Consider the following 26,939-nt stretch of genomic DNA (forward strand, 5'->3'; position numbering starts at 1 on the left):
TATTGTGTGACGGTGTTAGATTTTCAGAAAAGAAAATATTACAGCCAAAACCAACACAGTCTCTGTTGTGGATCTTTCAGATTTTGAAGACCTGCCAAACTAGACTAACGATTTACTACTGGACAAATGAGGTGTATAGGAGTCTAGCTGGGGAAGATTATTGCAGGTTTTTTGCTGACCTGTCTGACTTTAAACGTGACTGGTCTCGGGGGCACTGAATACCCAATCTGAGATGCTTTCAGACTTAGGGGGAAATAAGACACCCCATAGTGGCTCACTCTATATTGAGCCTGTTGTCAGCCATCACTGTTGCTTTCCAGTTCAGTTTATCACTGACAAAGTAATAGGGTGTTACTTCTGTTTCTGTTGTGTTTTATAGCTAGTCTGCAAGCATCGACATGGAAGTGAGTTTAACTAGATGACTGTTTCCCTGTGTTTATCAGCTTTGAAATATTGCTCACGTATCCTGAAAACAGTCGGAACTTGCATTTGATGTTGAAAACGAAGTGCAGTTGCTTTCAAAAGCCTTTAACCTAGTGTTTAAATGCAAGATTCACAAAGTGGAATTTTTCCTGAAGTGAGAAGTCTGGCATAATGCTTTGCTTTTTCTGTTAATAAAGCTGTTGGAACTTGCAGTGCTCGAAGGGGAAAATCAGAAAACAGTCTGTGCTTGTGCCTTCGTACCGCTGTCTGGTTTTGTTATTTCCTCCCCACGCTCTGTTTTGTAACTCATTGATCAAAACCATGGAAGGGAAACTGAGGGAAAGTGGTCACTAGCTTAGAGGTATTTTGATTAGTTTTGGTAGTATAGTAAAATTACCTTAAACTGTATTGTTAAAAAAGCCTGTTAGTTCTTTAGCTTTGTGCTCTTATACTCACTGTTGTCTGCCAGTCTTTTTTCCCAAACTAGGACTGTGTTTTAGAACACATGGTTTCCCTTATGTCTAAAAGCATGTTTGGTTTAACTCAGTTGAAGTGTGTTTACTATTAGACTGTTTTAGAAGCTGGAGAAGAAAATGACCTTTTCACATTTTTCAGCAGCAAACAGTTTAAAGTTTCCTTGGAAGACAGTATATCCATGGAAACATGAATTACCTGTTTTATGACTGTTTTGGCAGTCTTTTGTTTGCCAGAGATGCAATGTAAGCAGTGCTGGTTTTACTATTCTTCATATAGATCTTTGAGTGATAGTTTTTCTTGAATAAAAGTTAACTTTGAATGCTTGAGACAAAATGGAATTTACATTTTTATAAAGAGGATGATGTGAATCAGGCAAACTTACCGTTCATTCACATTTGGCAAACGATGTTTGTGAAAAGGCACACTTACAGTCCCTGTGTATCTTCTGGTTTCTTACCCTGTTTATGTATTACTAATCAAGCACATTTGTGTTAACAGGATTCTCTCAAAAGTGAACCTTTGGTGAATTAGCATAGTGTGCGTTATCTGTTTTTAAGAACACAACCTACCCCTCCAACTAATAAACGATTGGAGCTCAGAGGGAGGAAATGAAGGTATCTTTTAGCATGGTATTTTTCACATTAAGGTGAAGTTACTAATACAACTACATGAATAAGTTTGGTAGAGATTCTGCATGTTGGCAGTTCTTGACTTCGTGTCTAACAGCATATTCACAGAGTTCTCTAAGTACTGGTTATAACTGAGGAAACACGTATGCTTTAAAATGACAAGTCCAGATGTTATCTCAACAGTATCTGCCAAATACAAATTTCGTAGAAGCCGCCTTTTCCTGTGTGCAATGGGGAAATTTGGTTTTCAAGCACTCTAAGAGGCTTCAGAAATTGTTAATCTTATGACCCAGAAAACTGAGTTGTTTAGAAATCAGGGAACTTAAGGTAAGAATTGAGATGTTAGTAACTTCTTGATGATCAAAAGCAAAAATATGAGCTGTTTGGGGAAGAAAATAAGGCTAACTTTTACTGTTGGGTGGTTGGACTTTTTTGTTTGTCCAAATTTTTGTCTTTTTGGGAGAGGCAGGATCTTGAGGCTGGTCTGCGACAACACCCTTAGATTCTAGGACGTGTAACAATTAAGTAGGAGCTTTCTGGGCCTTTGGGTTCTGAAATTAACTTTTCTCTCTAAAATCAGCTAGTCAGATTAATATTTCAGTGTGGCTTGTTGCAGTGTTGAATGCTTTTTTTATTAAAAAAAATGCAACCTATATGATGAATGTACGGTTACATGCAGTGTGGTTTGTCTTTCACTTACAAATAACTCAAAAATAAAATGTGGTTTTCCTGGGAACCAGCAGAAGCAATTCTTAGTTGGGACTGCTCCTATTTTAAATGTTAGTTTCCTATAGCCAGTTATATTTATGTTGATGGTGCTCCAAAAATGTGGAGCGAAGGTACTCTAGTCTTAGAGTACCAAGCAATGGCATGATTGTGGATTTTAACTTGAGAGATTCTCCAGAGTCTATAGCAGACCAATGTAAGGTGCAAAAGCAAAGCTGACAAGGTAAGAATCCAAGTTGAAATCCATTTTTTATAACTATATGACATTCTGAGATTAGAGGGAATGAGTCCAGACTGTAAGTGATGGCCAAGGCCAGGGTGGAGAAACTTGAGTGCAGTGGCTAGCTTTAAAAGCCACTTTGCAAAGCTGAAGAAAGCTTCAGATTCCAAAAATGATTGAGAAAAGCACACCTTTAATCTTAACTTGAGAGAATGTAGTCTGTTTTTCCTGTAATACTGAAAATAATATTAGAAGTACTACCTTACTGAACTTCCATAGCTGCTGAGACAACAGAGCAAATACACTTGAATGTTTTAATACAAAGAATTTCTCCCTGTCTCATGTGACTGGGACTTGAGTATCTATGTTGTGAAATTATGCATGGGCTTCCCATCAAGACTTCTATGACTTGATTGAAGATCATATAACTTAGGGTAAATATGCCCAAGTTAGCAGTAACAGAAAAAGCTGACCTTGGCTTCTTTCAGACAACCATACGTGTTTGTTTTTTTTTTTTTCCCCATCACTGAAAGGTATTACTGCCTCTTAAAATACTTAAAACGCTTAAAAGTTACCTTGCTTTAGGACTTAGATACATTAATGAGCAAGGCTACTTTAAACGTTCTCATTAGAGCAACTGTACTTAATGTGTTTTATTGGGGTTTTTTGAGTTTTATTCTGGAGATGAGGTGTTCATGTGTTTTTGACAGTATTTGTTTCTATCAACTGCAGAACTTCTGTCAATTAGTATTGCTGTTCTTCAGCTGTACTATTTTACTGCTTCTGTTTCAATTTTATACTAGATAAAGGATAATTTTGATGTGTAAATCTGATTCTTACCTGGTCATTTCACCAGGATAGGGATCTTTGAGATCTCCAAGAGCTTAAAACATATTTAAAAATGTGCAGGAGTTGGCAGTACAGAGATGATAGTATTTGCTTTATTCTTTTATGCTTGCTTTTGCTCTCTAAACATCCATCTATCTTTGCTTGTTTCAAACTTACTGTGGCAGGGAGTAGAGAAACCTTTGAAAAGAAGTAGCCACTGACTTTACATGAGTTAGTTGAAGCTACTGTAACAAACAATTTTTTAATGTACCAGTTAGATTAAAATGGAAGGTGTTTGCAAGGTCTCTCCTTGATTCTTCTAGAGTGTCCTTGCTATGAAGGACTTAATCTTCTTATACAGAAATTAAGACCTAATTAAAAAAAAAATCATAGGCGCTTCCAAAATTGTTTTGAAGACATTAGATACAAAGTTAAGAATAGTAAGTAGGTAAGAGAGCTGGTAATTCTTTACTTCGGTTTATCAAAGCCAAGAAACTAAGTATCAAATGCATATGTAACTTTAAACCTGAAAATTAAAAACCTCATTCTTGAATTTGTTCATGTTAATCTTGTTCAGCACTTCCTCTGTGTTAAATTAGTGATGTCTTTTAGGAGCTCCTCAGAAGTATCCTAAACTGAGAGATTCACTTTTCTCTGAAAACTCTGTGTGTAGGTTGTAGTACCTCTGAGAGGAGTAAGTGTAGAGAACTCTTTCAAAAATAAGGAAGCTCATAAATGCGTTTCTTCATCAATCACCTTTATTGTGTAAACTCTTTTAAAGCATAATCACCTAAAATAGTTGTTATGTGACAGTTTATTTGAACATCTGTGTAGGTATCTGCTTTCATGTTTTAAGTTTAAACTTAAAAAAATAATTGTGGTCTTAATTGTGTTCTTGCTCACCAGCTCCTTGGAGTAAGCTTATTCATGCATGTACTAAATAAAAATAGAAAATATTTGTTCAAAATGAGTGTTGGGTTGACCTTCTTTTTAAAACAAACAACCAAAACAAGTTAGTCAATTGGTCTATTCTGGTATCTTTAATCTGGCTGTCAGTCCTTGCTGATCATTAAAAGAAAAGCACAGTTCAGGAGAAGGACACATTTGTTTTCTTTGAACAAAGTCGTGCCAGGTTCTCCGAAGAGCTGTGTGAGAAGTAGGTGCAGTCACTGCTAATTGTTGGCTGGTTCTCAGTGTTCAGTTGTGCTCCTGCCTGATGCCACAGGTAGCTGCTGTGAGTCTGCAAATTCTTTGCTTCCAGTGGTAAACAGTCATAGCAACAGGTGAAATCAGGGACTATTTAAGGTGGACTTGGAGGAAGGTAACTTATTTGAGGTTATGCAAGTGTGAGCAGCTTTGGAAATGAATACTTCTCCAGCAAGGGTGAAATCCTGCTGTTGAGGTAAGAGCTAGGTGAAAGATTGAAGTTCCTTAATAAGGGGTGCTCTGTCTTGAAAGGCCTTCAGTGTTTGCTCTTTGTCATGTGCAAGTGTTACAGATGGATCTTGTTTCAGTTCCTCGGTGTGGGTGTGTGGAAGTTGTGAGCTCACCTGCTGAGAGTTTAGCACATGTGGCTGAGCTTAGTAGATCTGTAAACAGGAAATAGCACGGGGATGGTTAGGACGCTATTACAGTAGTGGTCACACATGTATGTTCAAGTAAAGCAAAGGATAGGTAGGCAGGCAGAGAAGTGACTAAGTTTGGTAACAATCTCTATTCCTTCCATGTTTTATATTTTGCTTTTCAGTACTAGCTTTTGGGGATTTTCAGTGCTACTGGCTCTGGGACTTTTGATTGTACGTTTTCGAACAGGATCTGAGAGCTGGGGTGGTTTTTTTGTTAGGTATTTTAATTGCATGGTGGTGGTGTCTCCAGACTTATACCCATCTGTTAAAATATGCCCAGGCTCTCCAGCAGCACAAGAAAAGTCAGTCCTGAACATGAGTTTTGAACACTGTCTCCAGACTTAGGCATAGATTCTTCTAGCGAGACTGATATGCCGTAACTTCTCCCCAAGAACTTCTGCACTGTATGGAATCTATATGTGAACGAGAGGTGAGTTGTTTCACGGGATTTGTGTTACCAGTAACGCCTTGTCAACTCTGAGAAGAGTGTGACTGGGAGAGCCGTGTTGTTAGAGCACTGATGCAGCTTGGCCATGTGAAAGATAGTCTCCAGGCTGACTTGTTAGAGAGGGTAGCCTGGATTTTGCTTTGCGAGTTGTTTTCAGCAGGACCGTGTTCCAGACTGCCACAGGCCCCTGAGAAAGGGCTGTTATGACACAAATGCAGTAGGTTTGTTGCTGGGAGAGTGAGACTTGAAGGACTGGTGTTTGGGGTGTATTGCTGCCTGACTGACCTGGCCTAATAGGCTGCAAGCTGTACGTAGGCTGCGAGTTGGAAATTCAAGGTTAATTCTTGGTGAAAGAGGTAGCACATCTAATGTGTGTTTAGGTGTCAAGTTAGTTGTTAAAGATGGCTCTCTGGTCTTTATTGTGTTATGTAGCGTTTTGTAGTAGCAAGCAGAATCAGTAACAGGCAACCTAGAAAATTCTGTGAAAGTTTACAGTACTTTACACTCTTTTTCAGCATATGAATAATATAAATTGGATTCTTAGGAGCATGCATTTATAGGTGAATTTTGCTTAAGATAATGGCAGGGAAGGAAAATCTTCACTTTAGACTCTGAGAAATTTCTCTGCAGAGAAGATGGGTTAAAGGTTTGAGTGTTCTCTTGGCATGTAAATCTTGTTTTCTCTGAGAGAAACCTGGCGAGCCTGTGCGAATAAGTGATCAATCTTACCGATGTACCTTGCCCGTAAGTACCTCAGTATTTCCGCACAGATTCCAGTACAGAACATCCCCCTACAGAAGGTAATTTTTTCTGCTTTTTTTAATGTACTCTTTTTAAACTTCGTTCAAGGTTCAGGCAGGGCTATTTCCGTGTTGAGAGAACTTTGAGAGTATCTGGCAACAGGTTGCCTATTTTGGAGTAAGTCAGTAAAATAGTATTCCATAAACGTGAGTAGACAGGGTAAGTATAATGGAGCCTGGAGCTCTGCCTCGGAAGACAGGCTTAATTGTCTTGTGTCAGACTGCTTGCAATTATTATACTTAAGACTTAGGAAATAAATGTTCCTGATGTTGAGAAGTCCCACTTTCTAGTGACATTGGGAGTGAGGTCACTTTTCCCCTTGAAACTTCAAGGTGATTTTCAACTGCTTGAGTAATTGCATTACTTTTGCTTATGTTGTCCTTTGGAAGAATCTGCCAGTTGCTTTGGAGAATTAGAATCATAGAATGGTTAGGGTTAGAAGGGACCTTAAAGATCATCTAGTTCCAACTCCCCTGCCATGGGCAGGGACACCCTCCACTACACCAGGTTGCCCAAAGCCTCATCTAACCTGGCCTTGAACACTTCCAGGGATGGGGCATCCACAACTTCTCTGGGCAACCTGTTCCAGTGCCTCACCACCCTCAATGTAAAAAATTTCTTCCTTACATCTAATCTACATCTGCCCTCTTTCAGTTTAAATCCATTGCCCCTTGTCCTATCACTACACGCCCTTGTAAAAAGTCGCTCTCCAGCTTTCCTGTAGGCCCCCTTTAAGTACTGGAAGGCTGCTGTAAGATCACCCGGAGCCTTCTCTTCTCCAGGCTGAACAGCCCCAGCTCTCTCAGCCTGTCTTCATAGCAGAGGTGCTCCAGCCCTCGAATCATCTTCGTGACCCTCCTCTGGACTTGTTCCAGTAGCTCCATGTCCTTCTTATGTTGGGGACTCCAGAGCTGAACACAGTATTCTAGGTGGGGTCTCACGAGAGCTGAGTAGAGGGGCAGAATCACTTCCCTCGGCCTGCTGGCCACGCTCCTTTTGATACAGCCCAGGATACGATTTGCTTTCTGGGCTGCCAGCGCACATTGCTGGCTCATGTTGAGCTTCTCATCCACTAGCACTCTCAAGTCCTCCTCCTCAGGGCTGCTCTCAATCAATTCTCTGCCCAGCCTGTACTTGTGCATGGGATTGCCCCGACCCACGTGCAGGACCTTGCCCTTGGCCTTGTCGAACTTCATGAGGTTCACGCAGGCCCATCTCTCCAGCCTGTTAAGGTCCCTCTGGATGGCATCCCTTCCCTCCAGCATGTCCACAACACCACACAACTTGGTGTCATCTGCAAACTTGCTGAGGGTGCACTCAATCCCACTGTCCATGTCTCCAACAAAGATGTTAGATAGCACTGGTCCCAGTACTGACCCCTGAAGAACACCACTTGTCACAGGCCTCTATGTGGACATTGAACCGTTGACCACAACTCTTTGAGTGCGGCTATCCAGCCAGTTCCTTATCTACCGAGTGGTCCATCCATCAAAACGATGTCTTTCCAGTTTAGAGACAAGGATGTCGTGTGGGACAGTATCAAATGCTTTGGATAAGTCCAGGTAGATGATGTCAGTTGCTCTTCCCCGATCCATCAATGCTGTAACCTCATCATAGAAGGCCACCAAATTAGGCAGGATTTGCCCTTAGTGAAGCCATGTTGGCTGTCACCAATCACCTTATTTTCTATATGTCTTAGCATAGTCGCCAGGAGGATCTGCTCCATGATCTTGCCGGGCACAGAGGTGAGACTGACTGGCCTGTAGTTCCCTGGGTGGTCTTTTATTCCCTTTTTAAAGATGGGGGCTATGTTTCCCCTTTTCCAGTCATTGGGAGCTTCACCAGATTGCCATGACTTCTGAAATATGATGGATAGTGGCTTAGCAACTTCATCTGCCAGTTCCCTCAGGACCCGTGGACCTGTCTGGTCCCATGGACTCGTCCACCTTCAGGTTCTTAAGATTGTCTCGGGCCTGATCTTCTCCTACAGTGGACGGTTCTTCATTCTCACAGTCCCTGCCTTTGCCTTCTGTGACTTGGGCTGTGGTGCTGGAGCTCTTGACAGTGAAGACTGAGGCAAAGAAGTCGTTGAGAACCTCAGCCTTCTCCATATCCCGGGTAGCCAGGTCCCCTGTTTCCTTCCGGAGAGGGCCTACATCTTCTCTAGATCTCTTTTTATCACTGACATGCATATAGAAGTTTTTCTTGTTACCCTTGATGTCCCTGGCCAGATTTAACTCTATCAGGGCTTTAGCTTTCCTAACCTGATCTCTGGTTGCCTGAACAATCGCTCTGTATTTTTTCCCAGGCTACCTGTCCTTGCTTCCACCCCCTATAGGCCTTCTTTTTGTGTCCGAGTTGGTCCAGGAGCAACTTGTTCATCCATGCAGGCCTCCTGGTGTTCCTACCTGACTTTCTCTTTGTTGGGATGCACTGCTCCTGAGCTTGGAGAAGGTGATCCTTGAATATTAACCATCTTTCTTGGGCCCCTCTTCCCTCCAGGGCCTCGTCCCATTGTACTCTAGCAAGGAGATCCCTGAAGAGGCCAAAGTCTGCTCTCCTGAAATCCAGGGTAGTGAGCCTGCTATGCACCCTCCTTGCTTCTCTAAGTATCTTGAATTCTACCATTTCATGATCGCTGCAGCCAAGGCTGTCCTCGAGCGTCACATTCCCCAGCAGCTCTTTATTTTTGGTGAGAACAAGGTCCAGCAAAGCACCTCTCCTCGTTGGTTCCTCTACCACTTGGAGAAGGAAGTTATCATCCATGCATTCCAGGAACCTCCTGGATTGCCTACGCCCTGCTGTGTTGTCCTTCCAACAGATATCAGGATGGCTGAAGTCTCCCATGAGGACCAGGGCTTGTGAAGGTGAGGCAGCTCCTATCTGTCTGTAGAGGGCCTCATCCACCTAGTCCTCCTGGTCAGGTGGTCTGTAGCAGACCTCTACTACTATGTCCCCTGTCCCTGCTCTGCCTTTAATCCTAACCCATAAGGTCTCAGTCGGACCTTGTTCGTCCCCAGATGCAGCTCCATGCACTCTAGCTGGAAGGTTAAAGGCCTTCTAGCTCTGCTCAAGAATGTGCTTTATTCATCTGTCAGTGCTTCTGGGTATATTCTTTAAGTGTTAAGGCTTTTTTTTCTGTGGCTTTTGGGGATATTCTCTATAGAAGAGTGCTATGAAGATTTTAACAGATCTGTTTCTGATTGCATTCGCGCCTTTGGTAACTGTAATCTGCTGAAGGAGTTGCTGAGTTTAAGGTCTGCTACTGTTAGCAGACCTGTTCTTTTAATAGGATTTATGTGATTTCCCCTGCTCCTTGCTCAAGGCAGGGGGCGGAAGGAAAAGTAGGATACCATTTGGTGTGAGATTCAGGAGCTTATCCTCATGCTTTGCTGTCCCTGTGACAGACTAGTGTTTTGGTCCAACTGTATTCTTTGGAATTACTTGAATACGTAGTCTTTAAATGGAAATTGGTATGGTCAGTGTTGTATTTCTGAATGTTGTCCAGTAGCAAAATGGTACTGAATTCTGTCAGGTGCTGGAGAGAAAGACTTTGCTTACCTTATTCCCTTTCAAAACCATTCAGGACAAAAAAAAAATGCCAGGGTGAGCTTTTGTTTGTCTGGACATGTAGAAACCTAGGAGATAGCTGGCTTAGGCTAGAACTTACTACCCAGTTGTACCCCTCAGGGGATATTGGCAGGCATGAGTGAGGGCCTTGCTTTTTCTGTTTAAGTGCAGGTTTTTTTTTCCCAAATAGAATTCATATAGCTAATCCTTATGCCTTGAGTGTGAGAGTACTACAGAGATGTGTAGCAGTTATAAGGTAGTGCGTAACTGATTAGTCTTACTGCTTTATAGCCAAAAAAAGAGGAAAAAAAATACAAACAGCTTATCTTTTATGGGAGTGGCTTACAAGTATATGAGTAGCATACAGTCTAAGCAAAAACCTTTATGCTTTTCCAGTGCATGCTGATTGAAACCTCAGTGGACACATTGTTAAGGAGTAGGGGCATTATCTGCCTCTTTAAAGCCAAGAAGAGCCAGGCAAAGACTCCAGCATTGTTCTTCAGACTAGATCTCATTCTGCTATTTCGTTTCCATTAGCAAACTTCACTTCAGAAGAAATCTTACTTCAGCTAAACTCAGTAACCATAGCATGGAAGAGTAATTGTAGTTCATATAGAAGCAAAGTAATGATAACAAAATCAGGCCTGGTTTCTGCATAGATACTGCAATACAGCTAAGGCTTTCATGCTACACACAGAGCTGGGAGTCATCTATATCTGGTATTTCCATCATGTCTGACCAGCTCTTAGAAAAGCTTGTGTGTGGATACGACAGGAATGGAAGATGCTTCTGTCGTAGCTTGCAGGTAAAGACGGATATTGGGAAGGGGAACTGGGCATGGTCAGCTAAGTAAGGAAGTATATCAGGTATTTATATTAGTTTTCATGGTTTTGTGGAGATGGGGAGGATGGTTTTTCTTTCCTCCAACCTGCTAAAAGCTGTCAAGTGATCCTTCAGGATGTAGGTGCGTGTTTCCACTGTAGATGCACACATTAGTAATGTCTGCCCCCTATCAGGCTGTGCCAAGGTGGTCAGTCTGGCAGTGGGTGGACAAATTGGTATCATCTGTTATCAAATTTGCTAAGGAAAGGGCATTTAACAAATGGCATTGTCTGCAAAGTATCTTATATGGAACGAGTTTCCTGAAGGGCTTTTACTATTGGGGAAAAGTTGTGGCCCTTGTCTTTCTGGGTTTTGGAGGAACACAAGAATAAAGTGCCAAACAATATTCCTTGCTTCGGGCAATTCTTTGGCAATGTTAACAGACTGAAGTCTTAAATGCACAGTTGGTTTAATGGCTTAGTGTTTTGGGGTTCTGGATGCAAGTAGTCTTTTTGAGTGACTTGATGGCTTTCATATGAGTCTTGTTGGTTGTTTTTTTTTGTTTGTATTTGTTCTTTTAAACATTAGCTGTAGAGTTGTGATCTGTCTGGGTTAAATATGCTGAGTGCCAGAGGGATGTGTGTGCAGGTGACTGACTTTGCAGTTGTCAGTCAAATGCAAACTCAGTAGCTTTACTTCAGAAATGAGTTTTTCAAACAGTTCTGCACTTTAAAGCTATTTAAACTGTAAGACAGTAGATTATGTGATAATACAGGCAGTAGGTTGTTTGTTTTAATACAGCTATATGGATACACAAATACCCTGTCTTATTCAGATTTCAAGGCTTTTTGATACCATTTTTTCTTTGTATCTTGATTTTTATCTCCAAGTATGTTTGAGAAACATTTCTCTTTAAATGAGCAAAATGTGTGACTGTACCAAAAAAGGAATGCTACGTTAGTTGCTGAGTACAGCTGAAAAACTGAAGTAGCTCGGCGTACAACTGGCAGTAAAATTACATTGGTAAGCAGGATAATCCATATATCTACTAGTAAAATAAAGTAAATGACATCGCGCTCAGCTGAAATCTGTTTCTATCTGTAGAAACTGGCTTTGTTTGTCTGCCACATTAGTGCAGTGTGCTGATATCCAGTGTGAAATGCAAGCTGCACTTTTGAAAATAACGCTTGAGCTTTTAAATTTGCAAAGCGTTGGAATAATTGGGCACATCCTTTAAGTGTATTTTGTAATTACTGTAGAAATACCAGAGGAAGGATGCACTTATGAATAGCAGTAGGCGTTGCTAACAACTTTGAGATTTTTGGGGGTATGGATGCAAACAGAACTATTAGAAGGTGCTCAACTGTTGTAGCTGTCTATGTCAGTGCTACTGATTGTGCCCAGGCTCCCTCATGTTCTATGAGTTTCTGCTTCAGTCAGCTGCTGTGATCTCTCTTTTGCCTGTACGCTAATCTATCGTGTATAGACTGAGGGTAAAAGTGAATTTGCTGAGCTTCCATGACACTCACTGGCGATGAGTTGGCTTTTCTACTCTTAAATTGCCTGGTACCTTTCACTAAGATTAGATGACTTGGCCCATGTGAGCGAGGTAGTGATGCCAGAGTTGGCAGCAGCATCATGCCACACTTAAAATGTCAGCTCTGGCTCTAAGCAGATAAAAACTCCACAGTTCTGGTTCCTGTTATTACTGGCTAAATGTGCTGATGTTTTTCATTCTTAGTCCTATCTACCCACTTTTTGGGGACAAGTGACAGTTTTTCCTAACACTTCCATGTTACAACAGTATTGAACACTAATAAGTAATAATACATTGTGATGTTAAGTTTCTTCAGTTTTAAAAGTGAGTTCTAGAAGAATTCTTTAGAAGAAAAAAGTGAGTACTAAAATGGGGATTTTCCTGACTCTTGATTTAACCAATATTAAGTAACATAAAGATTTGCTAGATAAGGAAAACTAGCTACCTTTGTTTGTCTTGTGCTAGTGTTCTTGTTTAACTTGAGGCCATCTTTAGCTTATCTTTATGATCATCTTTATTGTTACTGTAAGCTTTCTGCTTGAAGATCAATTGTTTCTGAAGCAGTGCTCTCAAAAGTCCATTGTGTCCCAGTTCTTGTTTCTACCAGATTTTAGAGGATGACACATTGAGAGGATAAATTGCTGTTTAAATTTAAAAATGTTTGGTTTTATTTTTTGAAATTCAAGTGGTGCTACTTGACAGTAAAGTAAGTGGAAAAGTGTAGACCGAAATTGTCTTCAGTGAAAGATTCAAACTGTTTCTCTTTCATATCCTTCATAGCAAGAAACTTACATGTTCAGGCTACTAGCCATTAGAGCTGATGAGTTACTGAACAGGGTGTTCCACAGGGACAAAAATGAGAGGAAGAGCTGTTGTCTACAGAATTTCATCAAAATGAAGGGTGTTTGGTCTCATATTCCCTCTGTTTCCAGATCTCCTCTTGTTTGGGTGAAGTGAGGTTTTTAACTTGTGTTGTCAGGCTTTTCTCCTAGTTGGGAATAAAACTGTTGAGGGTTTTTTCGACTGTTGCTTTTCTTGGCTTTAGGATGAAAGGTCTTTGGATTGTAGCAGAGCTGTGTTTGGATAGGCTTCTACAGATTAGTATGCTGAACTGGAATTCAAGTAGTCTGGACTGCTTCAAAAGGCATTTCAACATCTGAAATGTGTAGGTAAGCTCTGCTGCAGTGGAGTAGAAGCTTAGCCTGTGCGTGTTAAAGAGCTACAGGATCCATCTTCTTTTAAATCCAGTTTAGCATGAATTGTGAGATACTGAGCATCCAGATCAGGTTTTAAACTGCCACGGTAGTACACCAGTTATGCTTTTTCATATCACTGTTAAGTGACCTGCAGTGCACCATCCCCTCCCACTACAAAGGAATCTGATCTCATGGAGACTGCTGGAAGTGCCCTTTGGCTCCTCTGCTGCTGTCGGCCATTAGCAACTCTGTTGTGTCTGTCTCTGTTATTGCTGCATTAGAACCCCTGGAAGGAAAGGCAGGCAATTGCTTGCCTTGACCAAGTGTAACAAGCTGGTGAAATAGAAGTATGGATCCTTTGCATTTGTCAAGGAGATGGCAACTACTGCTGTTAACTTCTCATAGAGAACTGTTCCACTAGCCTGTGGCCAAGGCTCTTAATAGAAAATGCTATGTTGCAACAAACTTGTGTTAGAGCACATCTTTTTTCTGACACTGCTCTCACCATGGATTGCTTGGCACCCTCTCACTCTGCTCTGCACCTTGTGTTTGAGGAATTTTAGCAGAAATTGGCTGTCTGAACAAAACTGGATTAATTCCCGCTTACTTCCGTTTCCATGTGTTGCTGTTGCAGAGTTCTAGCAAAAGGAGCCAAAACCATGTAACTTGATGTTGTTGTCTTAAAAATGCTTTTGAAGAATTTTCTGATAATCTGATAAAAGTAGATCCTTGTGATTACCTACTGATAGTTGTTAGAGGCTCTTTAAGTGTGATGACACTACCAATGTGGAAACAGTCTTTTGGTATGGACAGGCTGCAGGACTGGTTTTGCTTGTAGCTGAACCAGAAGAGCTACTAGTTTTACATTATCTTTTAGAAGGAGTCTTACAAAACTGTTTGTCTTCAGGGCGTACAGCCTTTTCTGTTCATGTTGCTCTATTTTTGTATGTTGCTAAACTTCTTCCAAGCAACCTATAATATTGTGGGTTTTGGTGGTTGTATTTCTTTTCTTTTCCCAAGCTAGAGAATGGGATTTTTTCATGAAGTTGGCTGCATTGCTCTAATGATGTATTGTCACTGTTGTGTCGTATACAGTATAACAGATTCTGAAAGCTCTTTTTATTTTCCAATAGGCTTGTGTTTGGGATGTTGTATCCTGCATATTACTCATACAAAGCTGTGAAGACAAAAAATGTGAAGGAGTATGTAAGTCACATTCCTTTTAATTGCTTAATTAAATACCTCTGCTGACGTACAACTGTGAAATTTTCATTATGCAGTGCTATAAATCTTATGAAAGCTTGATTCAATGATCTTACTATTAGATACAATGCCTGTATGAATCTAGTGGTAATCCTGTGGTTTTGTTTGGAGAGCTAAATTTAAGGTTTCTCAGTCTTCTCATAGACTTTGCTGAACCGTGTCCAACACATTATGTGCTGTATATAGATATTTTTAGGAGGATTTTTAAACATGAACCTTAAAGTATTTGCTGCATTTCAGCGAAGTGCCGAAAATAATGCACTTTTGGGCAGGGGATAGAAAAAAGTTTCCTAATTTTGCCAGCATGTGTAGAAATAAGCAATGACATTGATTCTCAGTGACCACTTGAACAGTAGCACAGTTTAGTTCTCATTGTATGGAGCTCAACAGGGGATTCTACTTGAGAAGAGGGTAGCTCTGGTTAATTTGTCGCTCCTCAAAGAGGAGAAGAAATGTAACCAAGGAAGGAAGACATTTGGTTAAGGTGATGTGGAGAAAAGAAGCAGAACAGACAGAAGAGTTGAAGAAAAACACAAGTACTGTAGCTACTGCAGTTTAGAATGAATCAGTTATTTACTTTTCAGTGTGAGCAATGATGATTACCACAAAAATATTACCCAGTTGCAGTCACAAGGGGCTTTGATCACTGAGCCACTTCCCTGTTTTAAGAGGCAGCCTGACTTGACTTCAGCAACTAACTTATATTCTCTACTGAACCTGGTTCTTAACTTGGCTGCCTGACTCGGAATGGAGTCAGTGCCATCAGTTCCTTTAACTCAGCAGCTGTAGCTGTGACCTAATGCTGCTGTCTGAATGTGTGATGTCTTCGCTTTGTGCTTGGTTGTAGCAGTAGAATGCAGAAGCTGTTGTTAGTTTTTCGGTTATTTTTTTTTATTTTTATTTATTTGTTGTTGGCTATTTAGTGTGATCACTCCATCAAGGCTCCAAAGTGGACATCATGTTCATATTTCTGTTTTCTGTGTACAGGCTGATGAGAGCTTATTTGTGCACATAGAGGTAGTGTCTGTGAGAGATAAGTGTATTGGAGAAAAAAATGATGAAAAATAAGAGAAGAATTTCCTCTCTCATGCTTACTTTATTCTGACAGGAAAGTGTACAATGCGAAGAATTTATAATCTGCTTTACCTCCCTGCTCCCTCAAAAGTGATTCACAGGCTAAGTACAGGATGGCAGTTTCAGACTCTAGTACAAGAAATCACTTTAAGAGGTTACCATTGCCTCTTGCAATATGTTTTCTAGAAAAAGAAGAGTAATGTTGGTAGAATGCTGAGGTTTTGACTTTTATTTCAGGTGTCCAGTTAGCGATGACTTAGCTGTCTGTCTTGGGCATCCTTTTTTAGAGGTGCCTGTCATTTGCACAAGACCTTTAATATGACCTGGAACCATATTTTTCCAACTGTATGTTTTATTTTAGTGTGTAAACACTGCTTTTCAGTTACTTGTGGTCTTTGAGCAGGTCCTGAACTTGCAGTTGCATACAAAATGTTCACGAGGCTGAGATGAATGAGACCCATCACAGTGACTTTTTCATGGTCAGGGAGTGACATTGATTCATCAGTGAATTACCACTCCATTGCTGGTTGGGTTGAACGTCCAGATAGATCTTAGGGATGATCCATGGCTTTCATCTTCCCACCTGGGCCATTTCATTTTGGTTTTGGGCCCCTCACTTCAAGAAGGATGTTGAGGTGCTGGAGCGGGTTCAGAGAAGGGCAACAAAACTAGGGAAGGATTTAGAGGACTTGTCCTATGAGGAGCGGCTGAGGAAGCTGGGACTGTTTAGTCTGGAGAAGAGGAGGCTCAGAGGGGAACTTATTGCTTTCTACAATTACCTGAAAGGAAGTTGTAGGGAGATGGGGGTCGGTCTCTTCTCCCACGTTATGAATGACAGGACGAGAGGGAATGGCCTCAAGTTGTGCCAGGGGAAATTTAGGTTGGATATCAGGAAAAATTTCTTTACAGAGAGGGTTATGAGGTATTGGAACAGGCTGCCCAGGGAGGTGGTGGTGTCTTCATCCCTGGAGGTGTTTAAAAAGGGTGTAGATTTGGTGTTGAGCAGTATGGTTTAGGGACCCTGACAGTGCAGGGTGAATGGTTGGACTGAATGATCTTGAAGGTCTCTTCCAACCAGATGATTGTGATTCTATGGCTGTACCCCAGCTTCCTATCCAGGGTTATGTGTGGCTCAGGAGTCATCTGGTTTTGTTTGCTGGATTGCAAGAGTTTCGTAACAGTAAAAGTTTTTACTTAGCCACTGCTTCAACAGGTAAAAAAAAAACAAAAAAACAAGCAAGTACAGACATCTTGACTTGTCGTGTAGGTCGTGATGCAGCAAATTGTTCAAAGGTTATTTTTGGGGGTGGGGGGGGTGGGGTGGGGAAGTGTTGCTGCTGGTTTTGATGATTTACAAGAGTTATGGACTTTAGTTCTAGGAATAAAAATCTATGCCTTTGAGGAGATTTATTTATTCTTGTAATTACCTAGGTTTAATGGAGTTGACTAAGATCTTTGAGGAGTTTTTTCACTCTTAGACCAAAGTGCTTGTAATAAGTACCTGAAATGTAATTTAGAAGTCTGAACGACCAGTATTCTAAAATCCTGACTTGAAAGGATGTGCTTCAGCCAAAGCCAACAAAGATGAGCTTAACACTCCAATAGTAAGAAAAAAGCTCAACAAAAGAAATTATAATCACTCTTTTAACATAAAAAGCAAAACTCAACCAAATAAGAGTTAAGTAGATGATTGTCTGTGGGCAGTGCCATATATGACCTTCTGTTTTTTCTGGTATGGAAACCACTGTAAGCCACTCAGTTCATTTGTCAAGGATGCTTTTGGTACGTAGTGCGTTAGTTGTACTACAATGTGATTTGACTTGTGTTTTTGAGAGTCTTTGCCCAGACCCCAGCAGGACTCCTGGCAGATCTTGTGTGCCCTTCTGCAGAGCATTTCTTGCTGTTCCTAGCAGCCCAAGAGAAACTCCACTCCTAGTGTTGTTTCTAATTGGATAAATAGATGTTGATTAAAGAATGAATAGCCCAGAAAAAATATATTGGAAAAAAATTCAGTCTTACATGGTGTCTTAAAAATTGTGTTGCATCATGCTTAGCTTGATGGGGCAAGGGTGAACATTAATTTTATTTTTGTTCAGGTGTTGACTCGAGTTCAGGGAAGGGTCACCAGTCTAAATGTCACATGGGCTGTCAGAGGTGACTTCAGCTGTTGTGTAGGCTTGTCTTAGTTTATTCAAGCCTGAAATATCTAAATCCTCTGAGAGATTGAAGTGAAGAATGTCATCACATGACTGAGTTTCTTTTCAAACTGAAATGCAGAAAAGCATTTAAGATAAATGGGTCTCCAGTTGTGACAAAGGAAGTGGTTTTAAAGCACAGCTATGAAATAGGCAGCAGTGTAGCATTAGATTTTGAGTACTTATTTAGCTCTCCTTCAAAAAAAAGATTGCTTTAGAAGTGAACATTAAATCTGAGCCACATCCTCTGTAGGGAAGTATATATATTCCTCCCTTTTGAAAGAGGGTACCATGAATTTAGGACTTGAACGAGTGTCTAACAAATGTGGTGTTCAGTGCTTTGTGGGTATACCAGAAGGGTTAGTAGTCTGTATGTTGCAAATGAAATGAGGGTACTGCATCTGGTTGCAGGTGATGCTTTTCTCTTTTCTTTCTTTTTTTTTTTCTAAACAGTTTTGTGGGTTTTAGCTTAGGTAGTGTTGGAATTTGAAAAACCTGAGTGTTCAGTTAGTGCAAACCACCACTGGTTATTCATACTGACATATTTTGGAAATGCATTATGTTTGGCCACTGATACCTTAAAGAAGACAAATGGATGGAACTACTTTTATAGTATTTATTTTGAAAGATATAATCACTTTAGACAACCAAATTTGAACAAATGTTCAAAAAAAAGTGATTTAATTAACTATTAAAAAGACAAGTTTTAGTTCTATTTTCTAAGAGCATTGTCTGGTTTCAAAACAGTAACACATAGTGTAAATCTTAAATCAAAAAAAGTATATAGATGTGAATCCCTGAAGCATTAAGACGCTTACATGGGAGCTCTTCTATTAACAAAAATTTCTTAGTTCTTGGCATATGAATAGTATTAAATTTCCATGAAGATGCTTTTTTCCTGCCTTGCTGTGGCGTTAATACCATATTGCACAACAAACATGTAGAACTTCACTGCAAAGTACAGCTGAATAATGTATATTGTGAAATGAAAGCAAGAGCTTCCTGACTTACTAATGCTGACTTCTGTGTGTGTGGTATAAACACATGGATGAGTGTGGAAATGAGTGAAATATCCTTTAGTACTGTAGTGGGAATGGCGCTTCATACTTATGATAATCTGCTGACTCTTTGCGGTGTTTTTTTTCTTGTCGCTAAAGCTTTCTAGAGGCAGAGTCAAATCTGTGAAGCTGGCCTAGGTGAGGCTGTGACCCTGGCGACCCAGCCATTTCACTTAGCTTGTTGCAGCTGCCATCAGTTCTACTTGTGAACAGAAAACCCTTAGGACCTTGATATAATTCCACTTGAAACCCAGTTGATGGAGACTGAGATATTGTTGAACATCTTGCTTTGACAGCTCTAAACTGGCTGTATAGTGTGTTCGGTGTAAAGGGGAAATGAAAATTCTTTCTTAAGATGGTGTTTTAATTTGCAGGTTCGCTGGATGATGTATTGGATTGTGTTTGCTCTTTATACAGTTACTGAAACAATAACTGACTTAACAATCTCTTGGTAAGTGCCTGTTTTTTATGAACTCTGGATGAAACTGCTTCTGATGTTCTTTGATTTGTAATGATTTAATTTTATAAAGAAGTTGTGCTTGTCGATAGCACCTTTTTTTCAGGAAAATATTTCAGTGTATGGTAAGAATAACATCTCTTTTCAAGCTTGCTGTACACTGTCACTTGAAGTAGGGACTATAAGACTTTCACCTTTGTAGATACTGACTAGGGGAAGGGATCTCTTAAAAGGATGGACTATAATTTCTCTGTGCAGGAATGTGTAATGCAAAACAAGTGTATTAACTGTTTCAATTTCTTAAATGACAGTACAGTCAATTAAAAAACTTTAATCCACAGGTCTATAGCTCATTTAATTTGTCTAATATAACTTTTATGTGAAGAATCCCATATGCTAATATTTAATTTTGTTTTTTGAAGAGATCTCTTAATGATGGTTAATTATTGTGCATGTTCTTATTGCAGTTGTTGATTTCATGCAACCTTTAACTTGTCTGTAGGTTTCCACTGTACTATGAACTGAAGATAGCTTTTGTTATTTGGCTCCTTTCCCCATATACTAGAGGGGCAAGTTTAATCTACAGAAAATTTCTCCACCCACTACTTTCTTCTAAAGAAAGGGTAAGAAATAACTTCTCATATTTTTAATGCCTAATATGGAAAAACGTATGCTGAATTACTAACTGTTGCTAGATATGTGATAAAAGCAGGTCAGTGTGGTACTAGTTTGTGCTTAGGCTCGCAGAGGCAAGTGCATATGACCGTCCATATACATGCTTCTGTTTAACTTGCATGAGCAGACAAAGTACTACTTGCTATTGATGTGAGATAACTTGGTGTTCTCTGGTCTACTTAGTGTACTTTGGGGAGCCCAGTTGAGTGGAAGTGATGCTGTTTGACTTTCTACTGGAAGAACATGTGCAGTACGCTCTGTGCAGAAGCATGAATGCAATTTTAGCAACAGCTCTTCATGTTACCGTTTTTTCTAGCATAACCTAGTAATACAACCTCTCAGGACGAATTACATTGACTTTTCTGGTGTGCAAACTGACAGGGTAAGAGGAGAGACTTTGTACTGAGGTCTAAGGGAAGACCAGTCTGCAACAGAAACACCCAAACAGAAAATAGCTAAAAGATATTTAGCTTTAGCCAAAGTATGACAGGGATACGGATCTGCTTAGCTCTTTTTCAGTGTTCTGTTTGGATGTGTGGAAAGGGCGATTAGCAAAGGTGTGAAGACTACCACTGAAAAACCTTACAGTAGAGAAAACACCATTTATAAAGGTCAGTGCTGGGCTTGGCCTTTATTAAGCAAAACAGATAGCTGACATGATTGCCAGGGATATGAACAGTTAAGGTCATCTTGACCTTCTGAAGGCTGAACTATAAACGGTTTGCAACTTCATCAGCTAAAGAGATTTCTCCCCCCCCACTCCAAGTCTGCTAGCAGTTGTGAACTACCTTGAAGCCTTTATCTCTAGCTCCAGGCGTTTACCACAGCTTGGGATAAATGTCATGACTGTGTTGTCCTTGGTACTTAATGATGTCAAAGCTCTGGCTTGACAAGTACTTTGAGAGCTGCCTCTACCTTTCTAAGGTGCTCTCCAATTTCATCTTAAGCATATTATTTCTCAAACAACTTTTGTCTGCCAAGTTAAGCTTACTCTCTTCTGTAGGGAACTTGCTATATACCTGCAGTGTTTCTGTGCTGGACAAAAGTGATCTATTTTTATATTCTTTGACTAGACATAATCCTTTTTAAATGAGAGAGTGTAAATGAATGAAACATCAGTACACAAAGGCAAGAGTAATTGTCCCATTAGAAATTTTCTTAAACGTTTTGTCTGTCTTCCTTTATCGATGGAAAAATAATACCGTGGGGTAATGGTAATGTGAATCTTTTGCACAACTCTCTAAAATTCAAGTATGTTTTCCTTTTAGGAGATTGATGAGTACATCGTACAAGCCAAAGAAAGAGGCTATGAGACCATGGTGAATTTTGGAAGGCAGGGATTGAATTTGGCAGCAACTGCTGCGGTGACAGCAGCTGTAAAGGTAACTTTCTGCTTGCATTAATTGCTTTTGTCTTTGATATTAAACAGTGTAATTGTACTGAGGATTTGCCATTCCTAAACAAAAAGATTACTTCTGCAAGTGTATTGAAAACCTGGAACACAGTTTAAGGGTTGCAGCCCTCTAGTCCTCATACTACATTTGTTTAAGATGGCTTGTTGTTATTTCTTGGATAATGGCAGTCAGTTTACTGTAATTCAAAAGATACCATGCAGTTTTCTATGCAAGCTTTTGGTAAAGATGACTGTTGTTTCTTTTCTTTGTTGTGCTTTCTTGTTGGTAAACAAACTATTAAAAGGATTTCTGGCTTTTCTGCTGTTTTTCTCCAATCAACTTGAGGTAACTCCATGTATGAAGTAAGGCATGAAAGATTACTACCACAGATAAAAGTTACCTTGACACGATTAACTTGTTTGCAACTTGCTAATTGAATTATTAAATTAATATACTAAGCATAAGCTTGCATACTGCTGTTTAGCATACTCTTGCATTGTTGTATAATTTCCATTAAATCATGAATTAACCTGTGGTTGTTCCCAAATTATGATCCTATAAAACTCATGACCTTCAGTTGAATTTCAGAGGGTTCTAAGTCTAGGAAGACAAAATGCAAGCTTGTAACTAAGATTGTAAGCAACTTGTGGCCCACCAAAAGGAGTATAACTTGAGGCAATGTGTATCCTACCTAACGGTAATTTAAACCAAAGCACAAAAAAGTGTAGAAAGAGATCTGTATGTCCTAGTTAAATGGAAGTTTTAAGGTGATCAGGTTTAATTTTTTCCTGGGAATAAATGAAACTGCTGTATTCATAGTATCAGGACTGAAAACCTGAACACTGTTAGTAGATAACAGAAAGTGATGTAGAGATTCCTGGCTGTCAAAGTTACGTAGCTACATCTAGCATTTAACTTAAATTTCTGTGCTTGTATGTGAACTTCTTGCTTTATAAATCAAAGACATTTGTAAAAACTATGTTTTCAAATGCTATCTCAAAAAGGTTTGGAAAAATAGTCATACATATCTTGTTTGTTCATTTTCTCTCCTTTTAAATATCTATGTGGGTGATAGTGTAGAAAAACCAAAACTGACCAACCAAAAAAAAAACCAAACCAAAAGACTTCTTGTTTTTACATATTGTGGTTTACACCCAGCTGGCAACTAAACACCATGTGGTTGCTCACTCACTCCTCCCCACCTGATGGGATGGGGAGGACGAAGATACAAGGAAAGACTTGTGGGTTGAGGCAAGGACAGGGAGAGATCACTCACCAGTCATGGGCAAAACAGACTCCACTTGGGAAAAAATCAATTTAACTTGTTACCGAACAAGGAAGAGTAGGATAATGAGCAATAAAATCAAATCTTAAAAATCACCTTTCCCCCACTCCTCTCTTCTTCCCGGGCTCCCAATTTCTTTACTACTTCCCCCCAGTGATGCAGGGGAAAAGGGGTTGCAGTCAGTTTGTCCCATGTTGTTTCTGCTGCTCCTTCCTCCTCAGGGGAGGACACCTCACTGTCTTCCCCTGCTCCACCGTGGGGTCCCTCCCACCGGAAACGTTCTTCCATGAACTTGTCCAACATGAGACCATCCCACAGACTGCAGCTCTTCGCAAGCTGCTCCAGCACAGGTTCCTCCTGCGGGGTACAGTCCTTCAGAAAGAGATTGCTCCAACATGGGCTTCCCACACAGTCACAGCCTTGTTTGGGAGCCACCTGCTCTGGCTTGGGGTCCTCCACAGGCTGCGAGTGGATCCCTGCTCCACCATTAACCTCCATGGGCTGCAGGGGGGCAGCCTTCCGTTTCACCACGGACTGCAGGAGAATCTCAGCTCTGGCACACCTCCTCCCCTTCCATCTTCACTGACTTTTGTGTCTGCGGAGTTGCTTCTCAGGTTGGATATTAGGAAAAAATTTTTTACCATGAGAGTTGTAGAACACTGGAACAGGTTGCCCAGAGAGGTGGTGGATGCTCCATCCCTGGAGACGTTCAAGGCCCGGTTGGATGAGGCCCTGAGCAACCTGATCTAGTTGGAGATATCCCTGTTCCTTGCAGGGGGGTTGGACTAGATGACCTTTGAAGGTCCCTTCCGGCCCTAACGATTCTATGATTCTATGATTCTCTCGCATCCTTCTCTGCTGCAGCTGTGTGAAGCCTGACCAGCCCAATGCACCCTGGTGGCCTACTGTCTGAAATGTGTTATCCCAGAGGTGCTCCCACCATCACTGATGGACTCAGCCTTGGCCAGAGGCAGGTCTGACTTGAAGCAGAGGAAGCTTCTCCCAGGAGCCACCCCTGTAGCCCCTCCCCTGTACTGAAACCCCACCACACAAACCCCATACAAGTATGGACATAAAGAGCCTAAAGTACTGAGAATGTAATTGAATTCGATCACTGGTTCTTTTTTGTTATTCATATTCTTAGTATTGCCTTGAGGCATAAAATAATTGAGAATGAGATAAAGTACACCTCTAAAGGAATGAAAGTATCTGGAGTGAAAATAGGTTATTTAAAAAACCCAAACAAACCCAACAAACAAAACCTCAAAGTACTCTACTGGGAAAAAGTTTAAGAACTGTGCTAAAATGCAAATTATTTGCCAAACAGCAAATCATAATTTATTACCATGTGGACCTATAATGATACTTGTGCTCTGTGTGTTTTCCTTATGGGTGGCTGGCTAAGGTTGGATATTTCCTTGTTAATCCTTCTGGTGTTACAGCAATATTGTAAAATAAATAACACAAATATCTCCTCCTACTTTCTTCTGAAATAACAGATAACTTTTTCCTAAATGTCTGTGTTTAGATTTCGTTGCTCTTCAGCTGTGACTGGCAAGCTGCCTGCTCTATTTGTTAAAACTTGTTAAATGTGCTTATGAATATTTGTACAGAATTAGTTCAGTGCAGATGAGATGCTTGGGCAAAACTACCGCAATACCAAAGACCTAAAATAGACATGATTTTTAAACAGTATGAAAGAAGAGACTCTCTGAAAATCTTTATTTTGGCATGTTAAACCTCTCTTCAGTTTGTCATTCCAAAAAGCTGAGCATGACTGCTCTATGCAAGCAAATGGAGACAATGCATGTGTTCTTGATTTTGTTCCCTGTTTTTCAAGAGTTGACTGCTGCCTCCAGCAGGTGAAAAGATTATCCCTTCAGCATGAGCTGGTGGAGCATGCTATAAGATTTCAGGAATGGAATCCTATTAGTGGCATCAGCTTTGATGGGAAGGAGACACACTTTCATCACTTGTATTTTTTTGAAGGAGCAGGCATGCTTATCGGATCTCAAATTAGGAGTAGAGAAAGTGGGAGGTTAAACACAAGAGAACGTCCAAAGAAAGCTTCTGCTCACTAAAGTGTCCAAGCAAAAGACGCTACGATGTCTGCTTGTGCTGATTTTACAAGGGTGGTAAAACTGCTTGGAAACTCTCTGGAATTTTTTCAAGATCAAGTGTGGGAAAGCTGTTTTCTCCAAAGGCTGTCAAAGGAATAGAGGATTAGTATTAAAATGCTCGTTGGCTGTGTAGGGGAGGCTGGAGCAGCCAGCCAGGTCAGTCTACTGGAATTTGACATAGATTTAAACCTGCTCCACTGTAGTTAGGTTGAAATGTAATTGACAGGAGCTTATAGCTTACATTGCTATACTGGTATTTTTAGCTGGTACTAGTTAGTCACTGTTCATATCAAATTTAGTGTTTCTAAAACCTGCTGAATAGCATACATTAGCAAAATAAATTGTGTTACTATCATGTTAATTTAGGAAATCAAATCTTTGTAAAATCCTGGTTTCAGGAGACTTGGAGACAAAATATGTTCTAGGTGGACCTTTATAGTTTACTAAGAAAAATTTTCTTTGGGTTGTAAAGGAACCGGTAACAAGATGCCTTAAATGATAGGAAAATTGTTGGAGCTCTTTCAACTCAATAGTATATGGATTTGTGGAAGTTATATCCGCAACATCAAGTTCCGCTGATGTATTTTGTTTTTTGATGCATCTGCTTTCCAGATCCTCTGCGATGACAGTTACCTGTATGTTCCAAATTTTGCCAACACATAAATTCTGACTTTCAAGGTACTTGCAAAAACTGATTTCTGTATCACAGTGTGTGGGACGGCTGCTAATTAAGCTGTGAAATGCACTGTCCTTTATGCGGTCACACAAATATTGTTCATTTGTAAGGTGTTATTTGGTGGTAATAATAACACCAATATAGTGTTTTGGGAGCTGTGTTTCTGCATGTCTCTTAGTCATCCTCAATCTGCTACCTCTTTACTGATTGAATATTATTCAGATGGCCTTGCTCAGACTCCCCCTTCTTCCCACTCCGGGCACGCAGAGGAAGGAGGTATCTTGCAGCCAGCTGTGGCACGCAGCCAGTATGGCTATGAGCTGCTCAGCTCACCAGCAATATTGCTTTCATCCCTTCTCCCTGCTGGGACTGCCTGGCATGCTGCAGAGGTCATTCATGGGACAGCGGTCCCTCTCCAGGCTGAGAGGGAACAGAAGTCATTCCCTGTCAGCCCGGATCCGATCAGGGAAAGGACAGCTGGGAATCTGGGTGCTGCTTATGATAGCTCTGTGGCCACAAAGCTGCAAACAGCTCTGTGAACTCAGAGTCCATTGAGAACTTGTCCAGTGAAGGCAAGCTGCTTTATTCAGTCATCTTGACCACTGAGGTGTGTGCAAATCCAATTTAAACAAGCAAAAAAAGTCCCCGAGGCAGATGTACTGTGTGGTGTCTGTTTACAGCAACTTCCCTGGGTTAAGAATATAAACTATAAAAACACATGCTCAATAAAAAAATTAAGAATGACATTTTGTATATGAGGGTCAGCTGATGAGACAGCATGCTAAGAGCTTACTAGATGGAGTCTGAGTCGTCTCAAAAGGAGTCCCTTAAGTAGGCTGTATTTATCAAAAACTGGATTTAGAAACCTGTTACAACTTCAATTAGTGTTTCAGATAGGTCACTGGTAATGAATGTGGTCTCTGGAAAGTGTTTACTATGTTTTAGGAAATACTATTGAATAAAAATGCAAACTCATTCTTAAAGAGTTGTATTTTGTTTAAAAAAACCACAAACCTCACAGTTCAGGTCTCCCCAGCTTTCCTGTACGTAGAAATTTGAGCACTGAAGTTCTGTGCTTTTTTGCCTGCTTTGTAATCGTACATGTGTGTGTATCAGTCTTTTGTGGTGTAATTTAGTTGGCAGCCTCTGGGCTGGATGAAGCCCCCTGTATTTTTTACGTGCTGGTAGGAACTGTTGAAATCATGGAGCACCAGTGCAGATGTGGCAACTGCTCAGCTGGCTTCTCGTGAGCAGCATCTTGGGGCTGTGCGTATGGCTGGGGAGAGGTGATGGCTGCTGCCCTAACCATGCTGTGAGTGTGGAAGTTGGAGATGCCTCTTCAGCTCCACCTGCAATTGGATTGCACTGCTTTCTGTTTTGTGGGCAAACAACTTGCTTTCGAGCTGTGGCTAGTAACTCTCTGGGTTTTTGAAGAAGACA

At 40.6% G+C, this 26,939-nt stretch overlaps 1 protein-coding gene across 1 annotated transcript in view; it reads left to right on the forward strand.

The window, feature by feature from the left end:
* The window catches only part of REEP3 (receptor accessory protein 3), a 43,778-nt gene that overhangs the window by 6,072 nt on the left and 10,767 nt on the right, over positions 1-26,939 (forward strand). Inside the window, exons 2-5 of the mRNA XM_086616700.1 lie at positions 14,436-14,508; positions 19,267-19,343; positions 19,852-19,972; positions 21,293-21,406. Coding sequence (XP_086472826.1) covers positions 14,436-14,508; positions 19,267-19,343; positions 19,852-19,972; positions 21,293-21,406 — 385 coding nt within the window. The remainder of the gene's footprint in view (positions 1-14,435; positions 14,509-19,266; positions 19,344-19,851; positions 19,973-21,292; positions 21,407-26,939) is intronic.

This window comes from Tauraco erythrolophus, chromosome 9 (genome assembly GCF_009769465.1).
Source record: "Tauraco erythrolophus isolate bTauEry1 chromosome 9, bTauEry1.pri, whole genome shotgun sequence".
NCBI classification, from domain to species: Eukaryota; Metazoa; Chordata; class Aves; order Musophagiformes; family Musophagidae; genus Tauraco; species Tauraco erythrolophus.